The sequence below is a fragment of the Rhinoraja longicauda genome, chromosome 1 (assembly GCF_053455715.1).
Source record: "Rhinoraja longicauda isolate Sanriku21f chromosome 1, sRhiLon1.1, whole genome shotgun sequence".
In the NCBI taxonomy this organism is placed as follows: Eukaryota; Metazoa; Chordata; class Chondrichthyes; order Rajiformes; family Arhynchobatidae; genus Rhinoraja; species Rhinoraja longicauda.
In genome coordinates, this window is record NC_135953.1 from 29,237,064 (window position 1) to 29,261,139 (window position 24,076).

Here is a 24,076-nt window from a genome sequence, read left to right on the forward strand (position 1 = left end):
TGACTTGTAAATAATAGAGCATTTATGATAGTGCTTTAACCTAAACATCAATGTCAGTCTTCCTGAACCAACCACTAACTCCTTCTTCTTACTACCAGCACGCAGACGATGGTGCATCTACTGCAGCAGCCAGCAACAGCCTTTTAAGCGAGCCTCAGATCAGGCGGCCTCGCAGTCTCAGCTCACCCACTGTAACCTTATCAACCCCGATGGAGGTGAGAGTCGAACGTCTTCCACTTCCTCCAAGACTCTCAATCACCTTAACATTTCATTGCTTCCTTTCTTCCATTTATGTTTTCTACTTTCTTCAGCCAATGCAGCCTTTCATTCCGCTCTTCATCTCAGCTAACCCACTTTCAGTTCTTTACCTATAGCAACGATTATCTTCCTTCCTTTGTTAAACAGCTTTTGCATGTGCTATTTGTCCCAAAGATAACTTTTCTGATCTTCAGTTAATGAATATGTCCAGTAAACAGTGTCTGTGTTGTCGTCACACAAAATGCTAATATTCCCATGTCAACAATATACTGACGCTGCACATCACATTTGAAAGAGATTCACAGAATACTTTTTGACCATCAAAATAAGGATATTGTTAGCACAAATATGCAGTAGGTATGGGATGATTTCAAATTTTATTGTCCAAGTTCTCAAATTGAATTTGACAAAGCAATAATTTGTGGAATGGCTGATTAAACCAAAATGGCCAATGTATGAGACACAGTTGTAACATTTAGTAGTAATGGGAAATTCAAATGAATCTATCAACCCAGGCTTTATATAAGGATGAGACTTGTGAAGCATCTGCCCAGTCCTTCTTTTCTAAGATGAACAGTTGTGTCATAGGCAGACTGATATGTCTGTACAGAATTCCATTTATCACTCATCATCCAGCAAAGGTAGGCCAGACTATCACACAAACCAACTTCCCTTCCATTGACTCAATATATACCTCATGCTGCCTCGGCAAGGCCAGCAACATAATCAAGGATGAGTCGCATCCTGGCCACTCTCGCTATTCCCCTTTCCCATCGGGCAAAAGGTATAGAAGTGTGAAAACGAACATCTCCAGATTCAGGGACAGTTTCTTCCCAGCTGCTATCAGACAACTGAATCATCCTACCACAACTAGGAAGCAATCCTGAACTATTATCTACCTCATTGGTGACCCTCTATCTATCCTTGATCGGACTTTGCTGGCTTTACCTTGCACTAAACCGTTATTCCCTTGTCATGTATCTATACACTGTAAATGGCTCGATTGTAATCATGGATTGTCTTTCCACTGACTGGTTAGCACGCAACCAAAGCTTTTCACTGCACCTCTATAAACTAAATTAATCTGAAAGGTAGATGCATAGAAGAGCACTGAGGTTCTCTGTATATGGAACTTGATGAAGTCTTAACTCTGAAGCTCATAGTCAAGAAACTCTACCCACAACATTTGTGTGTGGCGCAATGAGCAACTTAACAGAAAAAAACAATCTTAAAGGTGATTGAGTGCTCAATCTTTCAAGTTGGTCATCAAATCGCTGCTGGGTCGTCTATGTAGTTGCCATGCAAACTGATGGAATCATCCAGACTTGTCCAATGGCATCTAATGACATGGCATAAATATTTGGAAGACCACCACTAACTTAATTTGTATATCTATTGTCCACAATGTATAGTATTTGCACAGCTCCTATGCACATAGAAACATAGAAAATAGGTGCAGGAGTAGGCCATTCGGCCCTTCGAGCCTGCACCGCCATTCAATATGATCATGGCTGATCATCCAACTCAATATCCCGTACCTGCCTTCTCTCCCTACCCCCTGATCCCTTTAGCCACAAGGGCCACATCTAACTCCCTCTTAAATATAGCCAAATGAACTGGCCTCAACTACCTTCTGTGGCAGAGAATTCCACAGATTCACCACTCTTTGTGTGAAAAAAAACTTTCTCATCTCGGTCCTAAAAGACTTCCCCCTTATCCTTAAACTGTGACCCCTTGTTCTGGACTTCCCCAACATCGGGAACAATCTTCCTGCATCTAGCCTATCCAACCCTTAAGAATTTTGTAAGTTTCTATAAGATCCCCCCTCAATCTTCTAAATTCCAGCGAGTACAAGCCAGTCTTTCTTCATATGAAAGTCCTGCCATCCCAGGAATCAATCTGGTGAACCTTCTCTGTACTCCCTCTATGGCAAGAATGTCCTTCCTCAGATTAGGAGACCAAAACTTTACACAATACTCCAGGTGTGGTCTCACCAATGCCCTGTACAACTGCAGCAGAACCTCCCTGCTCCTATACTCAAATCCCCTCGCTATGAATGCCAACATACCATTCGCTTTCTTCACTGCCTGCTACACCTGCATGCCTACTTTCAATGACTGGTGTACCACGACACCCAGGTCTCGTTGCATCTCCCCTTCTCCTAATCGGCCACCATTCAGATGATGGTGGTGGTTCATGGACCACAAAAAGACCTTCCATTGACTCATTATCTTCTCGATGTATGTCAATCCAGCAAATACTGACCATTCTCAAGAGCCCCACAAAAACTCTTTTTATGAATAAGTATCCAACCTCATTTTAAATGCTGCAAATAAACCTACCATGGCAAATTGAGGGGAAAAAAATTAATATTGTCTTTCAGTTCTTTTGTCAGTCGCTTTGTTAAAGACATTTAAGGAATCAGTAATAAATGGTAGCCTTGATAATGACATTCATATCCTTTAAATGAATAAAAGAATACGCCATACCACAAATTTTCAAATCACATTTTATTATTAATATTTCATCTAAAATGTCATTAATATTTTAACATTTTCTAATTAAAATTTTCTTCTCTAAAGAAATTGATTGATGAGAAAATGAGATGTTTGTAGAGACTAACGTAAACAGCATTTTCTGAACAACCAGTCAGGAAGCCTATCAATTATTTAAAATTAACTAAATGCTTACAACAATTTTGATTTTTTGCCAATAATCACAATCTTTAAACGAAACTTTAGGTAATCAGAACACCATTATGCAAATCAGATTAGTATGTCTTAATGTTATTATCACTTATACCTGAGGCCCCTGCTGTTTCCAAAAAGAAAGCTGGTTATAGTATGAATGTTCTTAGTTTTTTTAGGAGTGTGGATATCTGGATTCTTAAAGTCGAGGCATGTGTGAATGGAAGCTTAGGTGCAACAGCCACTTATTTGACTCCGAAAGAGAAAATAATTTTTGGGTTGTTTGATCGTTAACAATGATGAAGTTGGGAAGACCCATCCAATATCTATTTGGAAATAATTTTTCATCAAGTATCTTGACTTAAATATGCAAGCTTCATAAGTTTCAATAACAATCAATGCCGCAGCCACCTGGGATGAATCCCAAGTGTCTTTTTTTGACAAGGTGATTAGTTGAAAGAAAGTTAGTATCGTTACCTGGAAACATATTAATGTTGATCTAAAAATAGCAGAAGGTTTTCCAAAATCAAAGCCCCATTTGAGATTGCAGCTCTGCAAATGTAGATTAGTATGAACAATATATATAATTTGTTTGTTTCTATAATTTGAATGGTGGAATAATTTGGTAGCTTTCATGTTTTTCTAGTCATTGCCGGAATCTTTTCTCAAACAAAATTCTAAATGATAGGTTCAATATTGTTCATGTGGCAGTAATTAATAGGATGCAATGCAAACTTCTGCAGTAAAACTTTAGAGTAAATCTTGATTATTAATAATTGAAGAGGAGGCTTTAGTAGACCTGGGAGTATACAGTGGAAGCTACCTGTGTGGATGAGGGTGATAATGAGTTAACTTTTATGTTTAAATAGGATTTACATCAGCATGCTGGTTGGTCCTTATCTGCGATTATACTACACAAGGGCTGGAGTTGCTGAATGATTCATCTGAAGTGGGATATTGTCCCGGTCCAGGTTTCATGCAGGAATTATGATAATTAAGAAAAAGCCCAACCCCAATCCATTTAAATAGTTTGGATATATGATTGTTTATATATTTTTCAGAGTGCTAAAGACCCCCCTCTGCACAGAACTGTAAAGGACACCTTGTCTACTCCTCAGTCTCCTCATCTTTCGCCTTATAGTTCACCAAAGGTGCAGCATAAGATTGCGAAGAGTTTCCTGCCTCCTGGTTGGGAAATGCGCATAGCTCCAAATAGTCGGCCTTTCTTCATCGATCACAATAGCAGAACAACAACATGGGTAAGTCCTGACCTTGAGCCAAAAGTGTATTTCTTCCTAGCTTTTATCGTGCAAGATTTAATGGGGTTCAGAGAGCAAGAATCCTGGCGTTACTCTCATCTATTACATTAGTCATGTTATGAAGTGGTTGTGTAAAAAAAAGGTTTTGGGGGATTTTTCGCTGGAAAGATTGATCCTTGGCCCCATCTGGATGATGGAATGTACTTATTTATCACAAGAAAGCAAGTAATTAGATAGTGACATCGTCATGAACTGTAGTCAACAGATTGTATTTAATATTTAAGAACTATTAGAATGGATTGATTTATGTAAAAGTGTCTTTGCCAATGCAGAGGAAAAAACATTATATTCATTGCCAACTTGTACAGCTGTCTTAACCAGGCCTCTCGCCCTCCATTCCATTCTCCCAATTTCTTTAGCTCCACCATCTGTTGGGATATCAGACTTTTCATATAGATGTTTCTGGGATATCTTTAATTTACCAGGAATATGGATTCTTCATTTAGGTTAGCTCTCAGCCACGTTTGCTGCATTTCTTCTCATCTGTCTCTTTCCACCCAGAGCATAAAAAATGGTCTCTCTCTTCTTCATTTGCCAGCTCACCAGTCTTCACATTCATTGGATTGTCCGATAGATTATTTATTATTTAAGTTGTTAGCTGGGTTAAAAAATGTGTAGGAAGGAACTGCAGATGCTGATTTACACTGAAGATGTAATCCGGAGGACAGTCAGATTGGCCGGAGAACTAGAATGAGGGAGGGAAAGCAAGGGTTACTTGAAGTTAGAGAAGTTGATATTCATACTGAAGATAGACACAAAAAGCTAGTGTAACTCAACGGGACAGGCAGCATTCTGGAGAGAAAGAATGGGTGATGTTTCGAGTTGAGACCCTTCTTCAGATATTCATACCGCTGGGTTGTAAAGCTGCCCAAGCAAAATATGAGGTGCTGTTCCTCCATTTTGCGTTGGGCCTCACTCTGACAGTGGAGGAGGCCCAGGACAGAAAGGTCAGTATGGGTACACACAAAATGCTGGAGTAACTCAGCGGGACAGGCAACATCTCTGGACAGAAGGAATGCGTGAAGTTTTGGATCGAGATCCTTCTTCAGACTAATGTCAGTATGGGAATGGGAGGGGGAGTTAAAATATCTAGCAACCAGATGATCATGTAGGTTTAGGCGGACTGAGCAGAGGTGTTCAGCCTGCGCTTGGTTTCGCCAATATATAGGATTCCATACCAGGAACATCAGATACGGTAGATGAGGTTGGAGGAAGTGTAAGTGAACCTCTGTCTCACCTGAAAAGATTGTTGAGTAGATTATCCAAAAAAATGTGTGCTAGGTAGAATTGATCAAGCTTGTTCAATTCGATAGAAGATTTATGGTCATCCAATGTGTACTCAATGGTGTTTGGATAGTAATGATTCTTTTAATATATTTATTTCCATTGAGTATAGACTTGGTGAAGTTGTTTAAAGTTTGGAAGACAGAAATTGCTCTTTCTGTTTAATGACATAATACAAAGGGAAGTAATCTTAGGGAATGAAGTCGAAAAGATGCATGCCAAGAAATGTGTGATAGAAACAGTGAATGATGAACATTTCTGGAATTGTTCAGTTGCAGTCTTATTATTTTAGTCACGCTCTATCACAGAACAGGGAACAAGTCTTTTGATCCAGCAAGGTCGCGCTGCCCATCAGCTACATCTTTCCATGTCAATACTACATTAACCTCACTATTTACCTTTCATATGCGTTTGGGAAATTACTGTTAGTACTGTATTTACTGTCGTGTCAGTTCAATAGCCAAAGGTAGCAGATGTAAAAAATGCCATTGTCTGTTAATTCTACCACAAAAACTAGACCTAAGCATATATCAACATTCCTTTAGGGTTGCTTGTTAAAACTCATGAAACTCTCTACCTTGTGCCAACATGAGAGTGTCTTATAAGAAAATAACTGCAGATGCTGGTACAAATCGATTTATTCACAAAATGCTGAAGTAACTCAGCAGGTCAGGCAGCATCTCGGAACCCATTCCTTCTCTCCCGAGATGCTGCCTGACCTGCTGAGTTACTCCAGCATTTTGTGAGAGTGTCTTACCTGGGTTAACCATTCTTTCACCTTTATTTTTCATACTATCATATCATATGTATACAGCCGGAAACAGGCCATTTCGGCCCACCAAGTCCGTGCTGCCCAGCGATCCCCGTACATTAACACTATCCTACACCCACTAGGGACAATTTTTACATTTACCCAGCCAAATAACCTACATACCTGTACGTCTTTGGAGTGTGGGAGGAAACCGAAGATCTCGGAGAAAACCCACGCAGGTCACGAGGAGAACGTACAAACTCCTTACAGTGCAGCACCCGTAGTCAGGATCGAACCTGAGTCTCCGGCGCTGCATTCGCTGTAAAGCAGCAACTCTACCGCTGCGCTACCGTGCCGCCATACTGGAAGATGAAACTTGAGAGTTCATTTATTTCCTTGTGTATTCATTATGTTTAGGTTTATTATTGTCATGCGTACCCAGATACTGTACAAAGCTTTGTCTTGCATACTATACACTCCGTTCAGATATACCATACATAAATACAATCAAATCAAACTCAAGTGCTATAGGCAGAGTGAAGGAGAAGATACAGAGTGCAGAATGTAATTCTCAGCATTGTAGTGCATCAGTTCCATAGACAACGTCCAATATCTACAATGAGATAAAGATGAATCTGACAGCACTCTAGCTTATGGAAGGACCATTGAGAAGCCTGATAACAGAAGGGAAGAAGCTATTCTGAGTCTGGTGGTACCCGCTTTCAAGCTTTTATGTTTCTATACTTTCTGCCGACAGGTGGAGAGAAAAGAAAAAATGACCTATTATGGGACAAGTCTTTGACTATGTTGCCTGCTTTTCCAAGACAGTGTAGAGGGAAGCATAGAGGGAAGCATAGAGGGAGTCAATGGTGGGGATTCTGGTCTGTATGATGGATTGGGCTACATCTACAACTCTCTGAAAAGTCTGTGGTCTTGGTTTGAGTTCCCAAAGCAAGCTGTGATGTAACCCAACAGTCTGCTTTCTATGATGTATCAGTAGAAGTTTGTTAGAGTCTTTGGAGACATAGATACATTGACACATAGACAATAGGTGCAGGAGTTGGCCATTCAGCCCTTCGAGCCAGCACTGCCATTCAATGTGATCATGGCTGATCATACACAATCAATACCCCGTTCCTGCCTTATCCCCATACCCCTTGATTCCGCTAGCTCTAAGAGCTCTATCTAACTCTCTTTTGAATGCATCCAGTGAATCGGCCTCCACTGCCTTCTGAGGCAGAGACTTCCACAAATCCACAACTCTGTGTGAAAACGTTTTTCCTCATCTCAATTCTAAATGGCCTACCCCCTAATTCTTAAACTGTGGCCCCTGGTTCTGGACTCCCCTAACATCGGGAACATGTTTCCTGCATCTAACGTGTCCAATCCCATAATAATTATATCTGTTTCTATAAGATCCCCTCTCATCCTTCTAAATTCCAGTGAATACAAGCCCGGTCGCTCCATTCTTTCATCATATGACAATCCCGCCATCCCGGGAATTAACGTGAACCTATACTGCACTCCCTCAATAGCAAGAATATCCTTCCTTAAATTAGACCAAAACTGCACACAATGCTCCAGGTGTGGTCTCACCAGGACCCTGTACAACTGCAGAAGGACCTCTTTGCTCCAATACTCAACTCCTCTCGTTATGAAGGCCAACATGCCAATAGCTTTCTTCACTGGCTGTTGAACCTGTACGTTTAGTTTCAGTGACTGATGTACTAGGACACCCAGATCTCGTATGGTCACTACCTACTAATGGTTCTTTTACCGTGAATTCCCTTATCAAATCCGGTTCATTACACTAAATCCAGAATTGCCTTCTCCCTAGTAGGCTCCAGTACAAACTGCTCTAAGAATCCATCTCGGAGGCACTCTACAAACTCTCTTTCTTGGGGTTCAGCACCAGGTTGATATTCCCAGTCTACCTGCATGTTGAAATCTCCCATAACCACCGTAGCATTACCTTTGTTACATGCTAATTTTTATTCCTGATGTAACTTGCACCCTATCTCCAGGCTACTGTTTGGGGGCTTGTAGATAACTCCCATTAGGGTCTTTTTACCCTTACAATTTCTCATTTCTTTCCACAATGACTCTACATCTTCTGATTCTGCATGATAGACAATAGACAATAGGTGCAGGAGTAGGCCATTCAGCCCTTCGAGCCAGCACCGCCATTCAATGCGATCATGGCTGATCACTCTCAATCAGTACCCCGTTCCTGCCTTCTCCCCATACCCCCTCACTCCGCTATCCTTAAGAGCTCTATCCAGCTCTCTCTTGAAAGCATCCAATGAACTGGCCTCCACTGCCTTCTGAGGCAGAGAATTCCACATCTTCACCACTCTCTGACTGAAAAAGTTCTTCCTCATATCCGTTCTAAAAGGCCTACCCCTTATTCTTAAACTGTGGCCCCTTGTTCTGGACTCCCCCAACATTGGGAACATGTTTCCTGCCTCTAATGTGTCCAATCCCCTAATTATCTTATACGTTTCAATAAGATCCCCCCTCATCCTTCTAAATTCCAGTGTATACAAGCCTAATTGCTCCAGCCTTTCAACATACGACAGTCCCGCCATTCCGGGAATCAACCTAGCGAACCTACGCTGCACGCCCTCAATAGCAAGAATATCCTTCCTCAAATTTGGAGACCAAAACTGCACACAGTACTCCAGGTGCGGTCTCACCAGGGCCCGGTACAACTGTAGAAGGACCTCTTTGCTCCTATACTCAACTCCTCTTGTTACGAAGGCCAACATTCCATTGGCTTTCTTCACTGCCTGCTGTACCTGCATGCTTCCTTTCAGTGATTGATGCACTAGGACACCCAGATCTCATTGAACATCCCCTCTTCCTAACTTGACACCATTCAGATAATAATCTGCCTTTCTATTCTTACTTCCAAAGTGAATAACCTCACACTTATCTACATTAAACTGTATCTGCCATGTATCCGCCCACTCACACAACCTGTCCAAGTCACCCTGCAGCCTTATTGCATCTTCCTCACAATTCACACTACCCCCCAGCTTAGTGTCATTTGCAAATTTGCTAATGGTACTTTTAATCCCTTCATTTAAGTCATTAATGTATATCATAAATAGCTGGGGTCCCAGCACCGAACCTTGCGGTACCCCACTGGTCACTGCCTGCCATTCCGAAAGGGACCCATTTATCCCCACTCTTTGCTTTCTGTCTGTCAACCAATTTTCTATCCATGTCAGTACCCTACCCCCAATACCATGTGCTCTAATTTTGCCCACTAATCTGCTATGTGGGACCTTGTCGAAGGCTTTCTGAAAGTCGAGGTACACCACATCCACTGACTCTCCCCTGTCAATTTTCCTAGTTACATCCTCAAAAAATTCCAGTAGATTTGTCAAGCATGATTTCCCCTCCGTAAATCCATGCTGACTCGGAATGATCCTGTTACTGCTATCCAAATGCTCAGCAATTTCGTCTTTTATAATTGACTCCAGCATCTTCCCCACCACTGATGTCAGACTAACTGGTCTATAATTACCCGTTTTCTCTCTCCCTCCTTTCTTAAAAAGTGGAATAACATTTGCTATCCTCCAATCCACAGGAACTGATCCTGAATCTATAGAACATTGAAAAATGATCTCCAATGCTTCCACTATTTCTAGAGCCACCTCCTTAAGTACCCTGGGATGCAGACCATCAGGCCCTGGGGATTTATCAGCCTTCAGTCCCATCAGTCTACCCAAAACCATTTCCTGCCTAATGTGGATTTCCTTCAGTTCCTCCATCACCCTAGGTTCTCCGGCCCCTAGAACATTTGGGAGATTGTGTGTATCCTCCTCAGTAAACACAGATCCAAAGTAACGGTTTAACTCGTCTGCCATTTCTTTGTTCCCCATAATAAATTCCCCTGCTTCTGTCTTCAAGCGACCCACATTTGCCTTGACTATTTTTTTCCTCTTCACGTACCTAAAAAAACTTTTGCTATCCTCCTTTATATTATTAGCTAGTTTACCCTCGTACCTCATCTTTTCTCCCCGTATTGCCTTTTTAGTTAACTTTTGTTGCTCTTTAAAAGAGTCCCAATCCTCTGTCTTCCCACTCTTCTTTGCTATGTTATACTTCCTCTCCTTAATTTTTATGCTGTCCTTGACTTCCCTCATCAGCCACAGGTGTCTTGTACTCCCCTTAGAGTCTTTCCGCCTCTTTGGGATAAATTGATCCTGCAACCTCTGCATTATTCCCAGGAATACCTGCCATTGCTGTTCTACCGTCTTCCCTGCTAGGGCCTCCTTCCAGTCAATTTTGGCCAGCTCCTGCCTCATGCCTCTGTAATCCCCTTTGCTATACTGTAATACCGACACTTCCGATTTTCCCTTCTGCCTTTCCATTTGCAGAGTAAAACTTATCATGTTGTGATCACTGCCTCCTAATGGCTCTTTTACCTCTAGTCCCCTTATCAGATCAGGATCATTACACAACACTAAATCCAGATTGCCTTCTCCCTGGTAGGCTCCAGTACAAGCTGTTCTAAGAATCCATCTCGAAGGCACTCTACAAACTCTCTTTCCTGGGGTCCATTTCCAACCTGATTTTCCCAGTCTACCTGCATGTTGAAATCTCCCATAACCACCGTAGCATTCAGGAGAGAGTTGGATATAGCTCTTAGGGCTAACGGAATCAAGGGATATGGGGAGAAAGCAGGAATGGGGTACTGATTCTGGATGATCAGCCATGATCATATTGAATGGCGGTGCTGGCTCGAAGGGCCGAATGACCTACTCCTGCATCAATTTCCTATTTTTCTATGTTCCTATTCCAAACCTGTTGGGGATATTTGCATTCAATCTGCAGTGTTTTTATTATTTGTAGTATGCTTTAGTGGTTCTACCAAATGAGTACTTGGGGCACTAAAGCAGAGTCTGCTTAACCAAGTGAACAGATTATATTAGCTGAAATACATTCTTGATAATTACGCATTTGATTTTTGGGATGCATTTTAATTTTAAATTTCAAATCTTGCAAGTCCAAAAGAAATGGCGTTAGTCGCCAAAAAGCAGTGCTATTTACATTGTTCCAGTAGAGTCATAGAGTGAAACAGCTCTTTGACCCAACTTGCTCACACCGGCCAACATGTTCCATCTACACTAGTCCCACCTGCATGCGACAGCACCTCTGGCAGCTCGTTCCATACACCTACCGCCCTTTGCATGAAAAATGTTAACGCTCAGATTCCTATTAAATATTTCCCTGCTCACCTTAAAACTGTGTCCTCTGGTTCTAAAGGTTCCTTTTATTTTACATTAGGATTATGATTTTTATCCCTTTGGAAATGATTCCAGTAATAAAGTATATCAATTTGATTTCCTCACGGGGACTTTCATTTTCCAGTTCTTTCTTCTGAAGGGTTTCTCAAAGTGATTTATTTTGCAGGAAGATCCACGGCTCAAATATCCAGTTCATTTAAGAGCAAAAGCATCATTGGATCCGAATGATCTTGGACCTGTCCCTGTAAGTGCAATAAATCATTTTTTTTGCAATTAGCATGCAGCTAACCAAATCCTGATAGATTTGATTCTAAATCCAACTATCAAATTGCTATTTTAAACCTTTTGATCATTGATGCCAGAGCTACACTGGAATGTCTAGTGTGGCGGTGGGGTGGGGGGGGGGGGGGGGGGGGGGGGGTGGGAGTATGGTGTTGATACCCAAAGCTGTAGTTTAGTTTTAGTTTTTTAGTTTTAGAGATACAGCGTGGATATACATCTTGGTTAAGGGAACATTTGGAGTATTGTGTACAGTTATGTTTACCACACCTTCAGAAGGATTTGGAGAGAGTGCAGAAGAGATTTAGTTTGTTTACTGTAGAAATACAGCACGGAAACAGGCACTTCGGCCCACCAAGTCCGCGCCGACCAGCGATCCCCGCAAACATTAACACTATCCTGCACACACAAGGGACAATTTACACATACACCAAGTCAATTAATGTACATACCTGTACATCTTTGGAGTGTGGGAGGAAACCAAAGATCTCGGAGAAAACCCACGGGGCCACAGGGAGAAGGTACAAATTCCGTACTGCCAGCACCCATGGTCGGGATTGATCCCGGGTCTCCGGTTCTGCAAGCACTGTAAGGCAGCAACTCTCCCGCTGCACCACATTGCCACCCTGTAATGAGGCAGATGAGAAGGATGAGGCAAATACTGAATTTAAAGAGAGCAGGTTCAGTAGGCAGGACAGGTGGGAGCATGGCAGAGAGAAAGGGAGGTTAGATGGTTTAAAGCACATTCTTTTCAATACAAGTGGTTGACAGGTAAGGCAGAGGAACTTGGCATGGATCAAAACATGATTATGCAATATTATCGCTAATACAGAAACATAACCCAAAGGGAGGGTCAGGACAGGCGGCTCATTGTTCCAGGATACAAATCATATGAAGTGGGGTAAGAGAGGATGTTGAACTGCGATTTTTGATTGTGCTTCTGAAGGATATTCCTGGGGGAATCATAAGTGAGGTTATTTGGGTGGAATTGTGAAATATGAAAGAGGTGATCGCTTTGATGGGATTGTACGACAGCCCCCACCCCCCCTCCCCCCCTCCGTGATCAGTGGGAGTTAAAGGAGGAAATAAGTAGGAAGATCACAGATAACTGCTAGATTTATAGGTTGGAATAGTGGACGATTTTATCTTTCCAAATATCAACTGGGTCTGTCATAGTGGTGAGGATTTGGATGGGATGTAATTTGTTAAGTGTGTTCAGGCAGGTTTTCTCAATCACTATGTTGGTGGGCCTACTGGAAAAGGGGCAATACCAGTCCTCTTGGGAAAGAAAGCAGTTTTGGAAACTGAAGAGTCAGTGGGGGAGCAGTTTGGGACCAGTAAACATTATTCTCTTGGAATTATTGGTGGCACAGAAGATTAAATTATTGTTTCTTGTCTTTATTTGTTATGGAGGAAGACATAGATGCTAGGGAACCTGGGGCCATAAATAGAGGATGTCTTTAACAGAGTTCACATTATAGTCTTTAACCTCCTCCCCCCCCCCCCCCCCCCCCCCCCCCCACACCGCCACACTAGCTTACAATGAATAAAGATGGATTTAACTCGAAGACTTGGTCAAGTACATCCTAGAACTTTGTGGAAAGCTAGGGGGAAAAATCGTGAGGCATTATGTCTTTAACAGAGTTCACATTATAGTTTGATTAGTTTTTCGAAGAGGTGATCATGAAGATTGATGAGAGATTTATGGTAGAGTGTCTGCACGGACATTAGCAAGACCTCTGACAAGGTTGTCTGGAGTGGAAGATTAAATATATGGGCCGGAAGACGAGAAAACCAATTCAATGAATGCCTAATTGTCATGCACTAGGAACGGAACAACGAATTTCAGATTTCCTGCAGCTTTCAGGCACATTTTATCAGTAATACAATCAATAAGACAGTCAGTAATACTAAAAAAACAAGAACATAATGATGCAAACTGAAGTTTGGAGTGCAACCTAAGCAATCGTTGTTAAGGTAGGGTGGTGGTTATGGTTGTGCAGTGTGCTTCAAGTGTCAGATAGTTGATGGGTTGATGGGAGGAGGTTGTTCTTGAACCTGGCGGTGATGGTTCTCAGGATCCTAGCACTCTACAATACTGAGTAAGAATGTGCATCTGTGTCAAGGAACGTTAAAGGGCCTTTAAGCTCAAAGTATTTTCTCAGAACTGCACACATGTACAGCAAAGAATTTATGGTTTGTTTCAATATTCGATTGCTTGAAAAGGAATTCTCTTTTATGTCTAAACAGGCTGGCTGGGAGGAGAGAATCCATTTAGATGGAAGGTCGTTCTTCATAGATCACAGTGAGTAAGACTCCATGAAATTGAAGCACAGTAACAGGCCCTTTGGCTCACCATGTCCATGCCAATCTTCAAGTTTCTATTTTTACTAATCAGATTTATAAGCGCAGTTTATAAGGATGCACAATATTCATACTTCATTGTACTTTAATGTTAATCTCTGGGGCAGAAGGCAGTGTCCATGCTCTCCACGTGACTCCGCATAACGCCATGTTTTAATCCTTTGTGCTGCTCCAACAGCTACTGAAAGTCATGCACGCCAACTTGAAACAAAGCAAGTCACGAAAAGAGCAACAATTCAAAAACTTCCTGGATATTAGCCTCTATTGCTCTAGATGAAATTAGATTAATTAAAATGATTTGTCCGTTGCCATTACGAGAGGCAATCTTCTCCGCTGCCCCCATTTCTTGAAGATAACCTGCTCGTAATGGAACTCCATTCATGGCCCTCTTTTTGGCTCATCTCCTGCATTCGTCCAACACAACACTCTCTACCTTCCTCTATTTTTGGCCCCTTGTCCTATTCACTGCCAGGGCAAAGGCGAATGGGAAATTTGTGACATGGAAGAAGACCATATGGGCCAGTGTGCCTTTGTCTTTGAGAAAACGTCTGTTTAGCTTAATCGTATCTCTCTGCACCTGAGCTGCAGGCCAAAGCTCTTCATGTACGCATCCAGGCCCTTTTTTCAATGTAATGCCGCTTAAGCTACCATCATCCTTCAAGCAGTGTTGTAGGGGTTAATTCACTCTCCATATTCCCCACAGTACTCAGTCAATGCTCAAATATTCGAACATATGTAAGCAAGCCAGCCTGACTCAGAGTTCCAGGATGCCTTAAAATTACAACTCACAGTGATTATTATATCTTTAGCATAATGTGATCCGTATCCAATTCTAGGCTTGTGTATCAGAAGTGAATGTTTTCTTGACAAGTCTCTAAGCATTTGACTATTACCTTTTGGCCATACACAAGTGGGATCCTTGTCATAAGGTCATATGTGATAGGAGCAGAATTAGGCTATTCAGCCCATCAAGTCTACTCCGCCATTGTCATAGCTGATCTATCTCTCCCTTCTAACCCCACTCTCCTACCTTCTCCCCAAAACCCCTAACATCCATACTAATCAAGAATCTATCTATCACTGCTTTAAAAATATCCATTGACGGCCTCCACATCCTTATGTGGCAAAGAATTTCACAGATTCACCACCCTCTGTCTAAAGATATTCCTCCTCATCTCCTTCCTAAAGGAATGTCCTTTAATCCTGGACCCCTGGTCCTAGACTCTTCCACTAGTGGAAACATCCTCTCCCCATCCACTCTATTCAAGCCTTTCACTATTCGGTACGTTTCAATGAGGTCCCCCTGATCCTTCTAAACTCCAGGGAGTACAGGCCCAGTGCCATCAAATGCACAGCATATGTTAACCCACTCATTCCTGGGATCATTCTTGGAAACTTTCTATGGACACTATCCAGGGCCAGCAATTCCTACCTCAGATATGGTACCCAAAACTGCTTAAAATACTCCAAATGCGGCTTGATCAGCACCTTATAGAATCTCAGCATTACATCCCTGGTCAATAGCTGACCATAACAAAAGATCAAAGATAGACACAAAATGCTGGAGTAACTTAGCGGGTCAGGCAGCATAGAAACATAGAAAATAGGTGCAGGAGGAGGCCATTTGGCCCTTTGAGCCAGCCCGTCATTCATTATGATCATGGCTGATCATCCACAATCAGTAACCCGTGCCTGCCTTCTCCCCATATCCCTTGATTCTGCTAGCCCCTAGAGCTCGATCTAACTCTCTTCTAAATTCATCCAGTGAATTGGCCTCTACTGCCTTCTATGGCAGAGAATTCCACAAATTCACAACTCTCTGGGTGAAAAGGTTTTTTCTCACCTCAGTTTTAAATGGCCTCCCTTTACTCTTAGACTGTGGCCCCTGGGTCTGGACTCCCCCAACATTGGAAACCTTTTTCCTGCCTCCAGCTTGTCCAGTCCTTTTATAATTTTACACATTTCTATATGATCCCCTCTCATCCTTCTAAATTCCAGTGAATGCAAGTCCAGTCTTTCCAATCTTTCCTCATATGACAGTCCCGCCATCCCGGGGATTAACCCCCTGAACCTACACTGCACTGCCTCAATAGCAAGGATGTCCTTCCTCAAATTAGGAGACCAAAACTGTACACAATACTCTAGATGTGGTCTCACCAGGGCCCTGTACAATTGCAGAAGGATCTCTTTACTCCTCCACTAAAATCCTCTCGTTTTGAAGGCCAACATGCCATTGGCTTTCTTCACTGCCTGCTGCAGCTGCATGTTTACTTTCAGTGACTGGTGTACAAGGACACCCAGGTCTCATTGCACTTCCCCTTTTTCTAATCTCTGGAGAAAAGAAATGGTGATGTTTCGGGTCTAGACCCTTCTTCAGATTGAGATTGTCCTATTCCTTTTCTCCATTAGATGCCACCTGCCCCACTGAGTTACTCCAGCATTTTGCTTCTCTCTTCAGTGTAAACCAGCATCTGCAGTTCCTTCCTACACGTAACAAAAGATCCTTTGATTCAAGCTGTCAATCAGTTCCATAATCCTCCTAAGAATAGTTGTACTAAACAGACTTGTTATTATTGGTGGCCATATTTCTTTTAGTGACCAGCTGCGTCTCTAAAGCTATCATCTGTGCCCACCAGAAATGAATTGCTTTAGGAATAAGCCCGTCGCCCTATTGTTTTAGCATTTGGATTAAGCAAGGCAATTGTCCTTTTTAGGTATTTACACTTATTTCTTGTACTCTCAATGGTTTCGCTCAATGTAAGAAACCGGGTCTAACTTGCACTAACATGTTGATGTAGACATCATGATCCTAGATCAACTAGGAATGTTCAGAGATGCTGCCTGACCTGTTGAGTTACTCAAGCACTTTGTATCTTCTTTTGTCTGGGGATTTAGGAGATAGCATTTGCAGGAGTCTTGACCCTTGTGGCTATTCAACAGGTTGAACATTCTTGCAATCTGAGAGTAGAGACTGCAGGGGGATGAGCAAAGTTAGTACCATGGTACAGGAAATTGAAATGAAAAATAACAGCAATAGAGGGCAGTAGAGTTTGAGAGAGAGAGAGAGATACATACTATTCTTTGCAAATATGAGAATGAATCTTGCAAGACTATGTTGCCACCTGGTGCCAGAATTGTGAAGACACAAGGAACTGATTTTTTTAAATTTTGGAAAGGCAAAGTGCTGGAGTGTCTCACTGGGTCAGGCAGCATTTTTGGAGAATATGGTTAGGTGACGTTTCAAGTCAGGACCCTTCAGACCAGAAAAATGATGGAGTCACAAGACTGCAGATGCTGGAATCTTGAGTTTAAAAAAAAGACAGTACTAGAGGAACTAAGCAGGCTAGATAACATCTATGGATGGAATGGACACATGATGCTTCAGGTCGGAACCTTTTTTCCGACTGATTTTCACTAGAAAGATAATGATTTATAGATTGCTACCTGATTTGCTAACAAACTGACACAGGTCATAAAAATAATCAGTAAAATTGAATGTGTCAGAGATTGGTTTAGGAGAAATGTTTTTCTATTAGTGATGTACTGCGGAAAGGGTACATGTTTCATTCACTTGAATGGGCAATGCCCAGGGAAATTGAGTAACTACAGGGCATTCAGAAAGTATTCAGAACCCTTCACTTTTCCACATTTTGCTACGTTACAGCCTTATTTTAAAATGGATTAATTTTTTTTAAATCATCAATCTACATACAATACCCCATAATAAAAAAGTGAAAACAGGTGTTTAGAAATTTTTGCAAAGTAATTAAAAAGAAATAACTGAAATATCACATTTACATAAGTATTCAAACCCTTTGCTGTGATAATCAAAATTGAGCTTATGTTCATCCTGTTTCCATTGATTATCCTTGAGATGTTTGTACAACTTGATTGGAGTCCACCAGTGCTAAATTCAATTGATTGGACGTGATTTGGAATGGAACACACCTGTCTATATTAGGTCCCACAGTTGACAGTGCATGTCAGAGCAAAAACCAAGCCATGAAGACGAAGGAATTGTCCGTAGACCTCCGAGACAGGATTGTGTCGAGACACAGATCTGGGGAAGGGTATAAAACAATTTCTGCAGCATTGCAGGTCCCGAAGAGCACAGTGGCCTCCTTCATTCTTAAATGGAAGAAGTTTGGAACCGCCAGGACTCTTCATGGAGCTGGCCGCCCGGCCTAACTGAGCAATCGGGGGAGAAGGGCCTTAGTCAGGGAGGTGACCAAAAGCCCGATGGTCACTCTGACAGAGCTCCAGAGTTCCTCTGTGAAGATGGGAGAAGCTTCAGAAGGACAACTATATCTGCAGCACTCCACCAATCAGGCCTTTATGGTAGAGTGGCCAGACGGAAGCCACTCCTCAGTAAAAGGCACATGACAGCCTGCTTGGAGTTTGCCAAAAGGTACCTAAATGACTCTCAGACCATGAGAAACAAGATTCTCTGGTCTGATGAAACCAAGATTGAACTCTTTAGCCTGAATGTCGCTCATCACCTGGCAAATACCACCCCTACAGTGAAGCATGGTGGTGGCAGCATCATGCTGTAGGGATGTTTTTCAGTGGCAGGAACTGGGAGACTAGTCAGGATCGAGGTTGGGGTATTGTGTGTAGATTGATGATAAAAAAAAAGAATTTAATCCATTTTAAAATAACGTGGCAAAATGTGGAAAAAGTGAAGGGGTCTGAATATTTTCTGAATGCACTGTATTTTAAAAAGGTGAAAATGGCAAGTGGCAAAATGGATAATTCATCAGTTTGTCACCATACAAGTGTGTGCCAATACTTTCAATTCAAGTCAGAGCAGGGAAAATTGCAAAAAAAAGGCAGAACCCTAAGTTTTATTATCAGAAAGTAAGCAACATTCATGAAGCAACAACAGTTCCTTCCTACACATTAACTTTGAGAATTTCAGTTACAGTTATTTAAAAGTATTAGTTACTTAAATGAGAAAGATTGCACAGAGACTGCTGGAGTCACAGACTGTGAGGAAACCTGTATATCTTTGACAGTAGGATATAGATGAGCTACAGAATTGGGCAGAGAAATGGCAGATGGAGTTTAATAAAAGAAAAGTGTGAGGTGTTGTATTGGATCTATACAGCATTGATGTATAGAGCAATCTTGGGGTCCAAGTCCATAACTGTCTGAAAGTGGTAACACAAGTGGAAAGAATGGTTAAGAAGCCATATGTGATGCTTGGCTTCATTGGTTGGGGCATTGAGCAAAAGAGTCAGGAAGTTATGATGCGGCTATGATGTTCGGCCAAAATTTCAGTATTACGTACAGTTCTCCTCACCCCAATACAGGAAGGATGTGGATTCTTAGGAAAGGACTCCGAAGAGTTTTACCAATGTGATGCATGGGTTAGAGAGTATGATCTATAAGGAGAGGTTGGATTGTTTTCTGTGGAACAATGAAGTTTATGGCAAGACCTGATAGATATGTATATAAAATTATGCCACTCAATTATAAGTTACCTCTCAAGGGAGGAACTTTTTACCCGTACAGTGAAAATATCAAAGGGTGGAGGGCATTAATTTAAGGTGAGAGAGGCAATGTTTAAAGGAGATCGACAGGGCAATGTTTTTTACACAGATGGTGGTGGGGTGCCTCAAATGCACAGCTGGTAATGGAAGTGTAGGCAGAGGCTTTTAGATAAACACATGGATATGCAGAGAATAGAGGACCACGAGTCATCAGCATTCAGATGAGATTATTTATCTTGATATCATGTTCTGTGCAGACATAGCGGGCCGAAGAGACTGTTCCTGTGCTGTAATGTCCTGTGTTCAAAAGCATTGTATTAAAGATAATTAGAAACTTCAAAATGAATTATATTAATTTAATATATTAATTATGCTATCAATACAGATCATACTATCTATTTCATGTCTTAGATAATAACTTGAAAATGTAGTTAGGAGATGGGATCTAGCATTAATGTAAGGTTTGCTCCTCAGATTAATCCAGATCATATTTTTAAAAATGATATGCTAGAATATTAATTATTATACCAATTTCAGTTATACTGGCTTAATCTAAATTGTATTAAAATGAATCTCTTTGTTTCTTCGCTTAGATACAAAAATCACACAGTGGGAGGATCCAAGATTGCAGAATCCAGCCATTACTGGACCTGTAAGTGTTCAGGAAAAAAAAACCCAGCTTTAGGCTGTTAATAGTTTAGTTTAGTATAGAGATACAGCGCGGAAATAGGCCCACCGAGTCTGCACCGACCAGCGATCCCTGTACATTAATATTATTCTACACACACTAGGGACAATTTACACATACACCAAGCCAATTAACCTATATACCTGTATGTCTGGAGTGTTGGAGGAAACCGAAGATCTCGGAGAAAACCACGCGGTCATGGAGAGAATGTAAAAACTCCGTACAGACAGTGCCCGTACAGCAAGCGCTGTAAGGCAGCAACTCTACTGCTGTGCCACTGTGGCCTGCCCACAAATAGTTCCATATTTTATCCCCACATTTTGAACCCATATCCCTGCATCTCGTTTCCCACATTCCCACTGTTCCCTTCCACGTTAGGACGTTCTACCAAATGGTTATGTTGGGTAACGATACATTTTCAAGATGCTGACCATTGTGTATGGCTGAATGGTAAAGTGAGTGCTTTTGATTCCTCCACCAATTTTAAATATAAATAGGTATGGAGCATTGATTCTTCTATCCTCAATGTTGAGATTTAACTTTGAAGTCTAATTGTAGCCTATTTTATGGGAAGAAGAGGGAGGTATGCAGTTTGGTAGAGCTGTTTACAGTTCCTTTGTGATAAGAAACTCAGTGGAATTGTAAAACAGTGATATTTAAATGTAAAGATGCACAGAAAATTTGAGCAAATTGAAAACCTTTTATTATTTTATACGTACAGGTAAGTGAAGTTTAATCCCAGTGTGACAGTTTGGTCAGCTGCCTCAAAATGAATCGATGAATTAGAAAGCTCGAAGGTATTTACAGGTTTTAAGATGTGATATATGAGGGAGAGTTCAAGTGACTAATAGTGTTCCTGGAAAGCACTGATGGATGATGTTTTACAAATTGGATCTATTTGAAGTTACAAATTGAACATGTTTGTGTTCACAATATTTGTGCCGAACATGATGCCCTGAGGAACTGATCTCATCTGCCTACACATGATCCATATCCCTCTCTTCCCTGAACTTTCATGTACTTATCCAAAAGCTTTTTAAAAATGCCACTATCTGTCTCCACCACCACCCCCTCGCAATGCATTCCAAACCCCCCCCCTCCCCCCCCCAACCCCTTCACCCTCTGTGTAAAAAAAATGTTCCCCGTACATCTCCATTAAACTTTCCACCTCTCACCTTATTGCTATGCCCTCTAGTGTTGGACATTTTTAGTTTAGTTTAGAGATGCATTGCGGAAACAGGCCCTTCGGTCCATGGAGTCTGCACTGACCAGCAATCCCTGCACATTAACACTATCCTACACACACAAGGGACAATTTACACTAATACAAGCCAATTAACCGACAAACCTGTATGTCTTTGGAGTGTGGGAGGAAACCGAAGATCTCGGGGAAAACCCACGCCGTCACAGGGAGAACGAACAAACTCCGTCCAGACAGCACCCGTAGTCGGGTCTCTGGCGCAGCAAGCGCTGTAAGGCAGCAATTCTATAGCTGTGCCACTGCGCCGCCCTTTTCTAACCTGGGAAAAAGGTGATGACTGTCTACTCTGTCGATGCCTCTCATAATTTTATATACAAATGTGCACGTGCACAAATACAGTGAGGTATGGGTGCAATGAAAATATTGCTTGCAGCAGCATTTTTCCCAGTTTGTCTGTTCTCAATGCTTATTGTTCCCAATGCTTTTCCACATGTAGTTCATGTCCTAGCATTGTATACATTTCCAATCTACAAGCATCTGTTGGTTTGAGATGAGCTCATTTCATGAGTGTGGAATAGCCTCTTTGTCTGTATATCTGTCTATTTGCTAACAGGAAGAAGATGAGAATGAGAGGTTGGTGTAGTAAGAGAATTTAACTCGTCCGTTTGTAAGCAAGTGCCTGTTCATTTCTTTCACAATGGACTCACTTTAATCTTGTGTCCTGTCACGATGAATAAGGCAGAGGGAATGTATTCTGTAAGCGGACACTTGGTCCATTATAGTTCTGTATTTTGATGAAGTAAAGTTACTTTATCCAGTAGAACAGAGCAATGCTTTCAAATGGCAATGCTGGTTGAAGATGCTACCCAGTTATGTAGCATGCTTGGAGTACATGTCTGGATGCGTACATTTGTGATCAAGACAACTTGCAGGGGAAATTTTAAACTATGAATCAAATCCATTCTTCCAACTTGTACTTGATGTGATAATTTCAGGCAATGAGGAACATCATAATGTCACCTGATTTATCCTAAACCGAAGAAACATTAAAAAAAATATATGTTATTCACAGGCTGTGCCATATTCCAGAGAATTCAAGCAGAAATACGATTATTTCCGGAAGAAACTGAAGAAGCCAGTAAGTATATATTCTACAATGGGTAGTTTAAGAGCCATTGTGTTGCAAAGTTTGAGAGTTCTATTTTAATAATCAGGTCACAAATGGCAGTCTTCATGTGGATTAACAGTAGATAGTGCCTTAAGAAATTATACGGATCTTGTGCATTTTCCTCTGGATGTTTTCCAAGTTAATTGTGCAAACTAATTACTTGATGTACCTTATGATTAGTCCAGCTTCTCTGTCAACAAGTCAGCTATTCAACATATCATGGGGAGAATTAAATTAGAACTTAACACTGATCATCAGTATTTTTCACAGGAAGTTTTCAACTTTAAAGCTTTCATTTCATGGCACAGCACATTCTTTATTTCCATTTTGCTTTCTGGTATGTACTGAAATACAAATACACCATTTGGATCTTGTAATCGTTTGGTATTATCTCACTGAGAGTCACAGCATGGAAACAAGGCCCTGTACATGTGCCTGTCCAAGTGTCTTTTAAATGTTAGCAATGTACCTGCCTCAACTGTCTCTTCCGGCTGCTCGTTCCATATACCCACCAGCCTCTGAGTGGAAAAAGATGCCCCTCATGTTCCTATTAAGTCTTTCCCCTCTCACCTTGAATCCTCTGGTTCTTGATTCCCCTACCCAAAAATGGAATCTTGAGCAAAAGCAAACTGCCAGAGAACTCAACAGGTCAGGCAGCATCGATGGAGAGAATTGGACATACAACGTTTCAAGTTGGGTCCAAAGAAACCCAGCCATCCTCTGTCCGTTCCCCTCCATAGATGCACCTGTTCTCTTGAGTTCCTGTGCCAGTTTGACTTTTGCTCAGGTTATAATGCAACAAAATAAATTCATTTATAAAATCTATATCAGAGCATTTATCAGAAACTTAAAACTTTTTCTCCCTCTCTCATTTGTTTTTATTTTATCTGTCCAGAAGCATCCTAAATTAGCCGCACACAAGTCACGTAATAATTATACAAATCATTCATAAGACTCTTTAAATGGCAAAATTATTCAACATTGCAGTTGAGGGCCTAGTTTTATGGACAATTCAGTTCAGTTTTTAAGATATTTATTTTGTTCTCTTCACTCCCGATCCATGAATTTGGTGAATAGGTAGGAAAACATAAATGGATTTTGACATGACCAGATTATTATATGGTCATAAGTGATAGGAGCAGGATTAGGCCATTGGGCCCATTAAGTCTACTCCACCATTCGATCTTGGCTGATCTATCTCTCCCTCCTAACTACATTTTCCTTCCTTCTCCCCATAGCCCCTGACACCCATAATTATCAAGAATCTATCAATCTCTGCCTTGAAAAATATTCATTGACTTGGCCTCCAGAGCTTATGTGGCGCAGA

At 41.4% G+C, this 24,076-nt stretch overlaps 1 protein-coding gene across 5 annotated transcripts in view; it reads left to right on the plus strand.

Annotated features, from left to right (window-relative positions):
* Nucleotides 1-24,076, plus strand: part of nedd4l (NEDD4 like E3 ubiquitin protein ligase) — a 353,057-nt gene that overhangs the window by 287,029 nt on the left and 41,952 nt on the right. For all 5 annotated transcript variants that reach the window (XM_078425166.1, XM_078425251.1, XM_078425340.1 and 2 more), the window contains 6 exons: nucleotides 99-215; nucleotides 4,007-4,204; nucleotides 11,724-11,801; nucleotides 14,087-14,141; nucleotides 20,286-20,344; nucleotides 22,654-22,719. In XM_078425166.1, coding sequence (XP_078281292.1) covers nucleotides 99-215; nucleotides 4,007-4,204; nucleotides 11,724-11,801; nucleotides 14,087-14,141; nucleotides 20,286-20,344; nucleotides 22,654-22,719 — 573 coding nt within the window. The remainder of the gene's footprint in view (nucleotides 1-98; nucleotides 216-4,006; nucleotides 4,205-11,723; nucleotides 11,802-14,086; nucleotides 14,142-20,285; nucleotides 20,345-22,653; nucleotides 22,720-24,076) is intronic.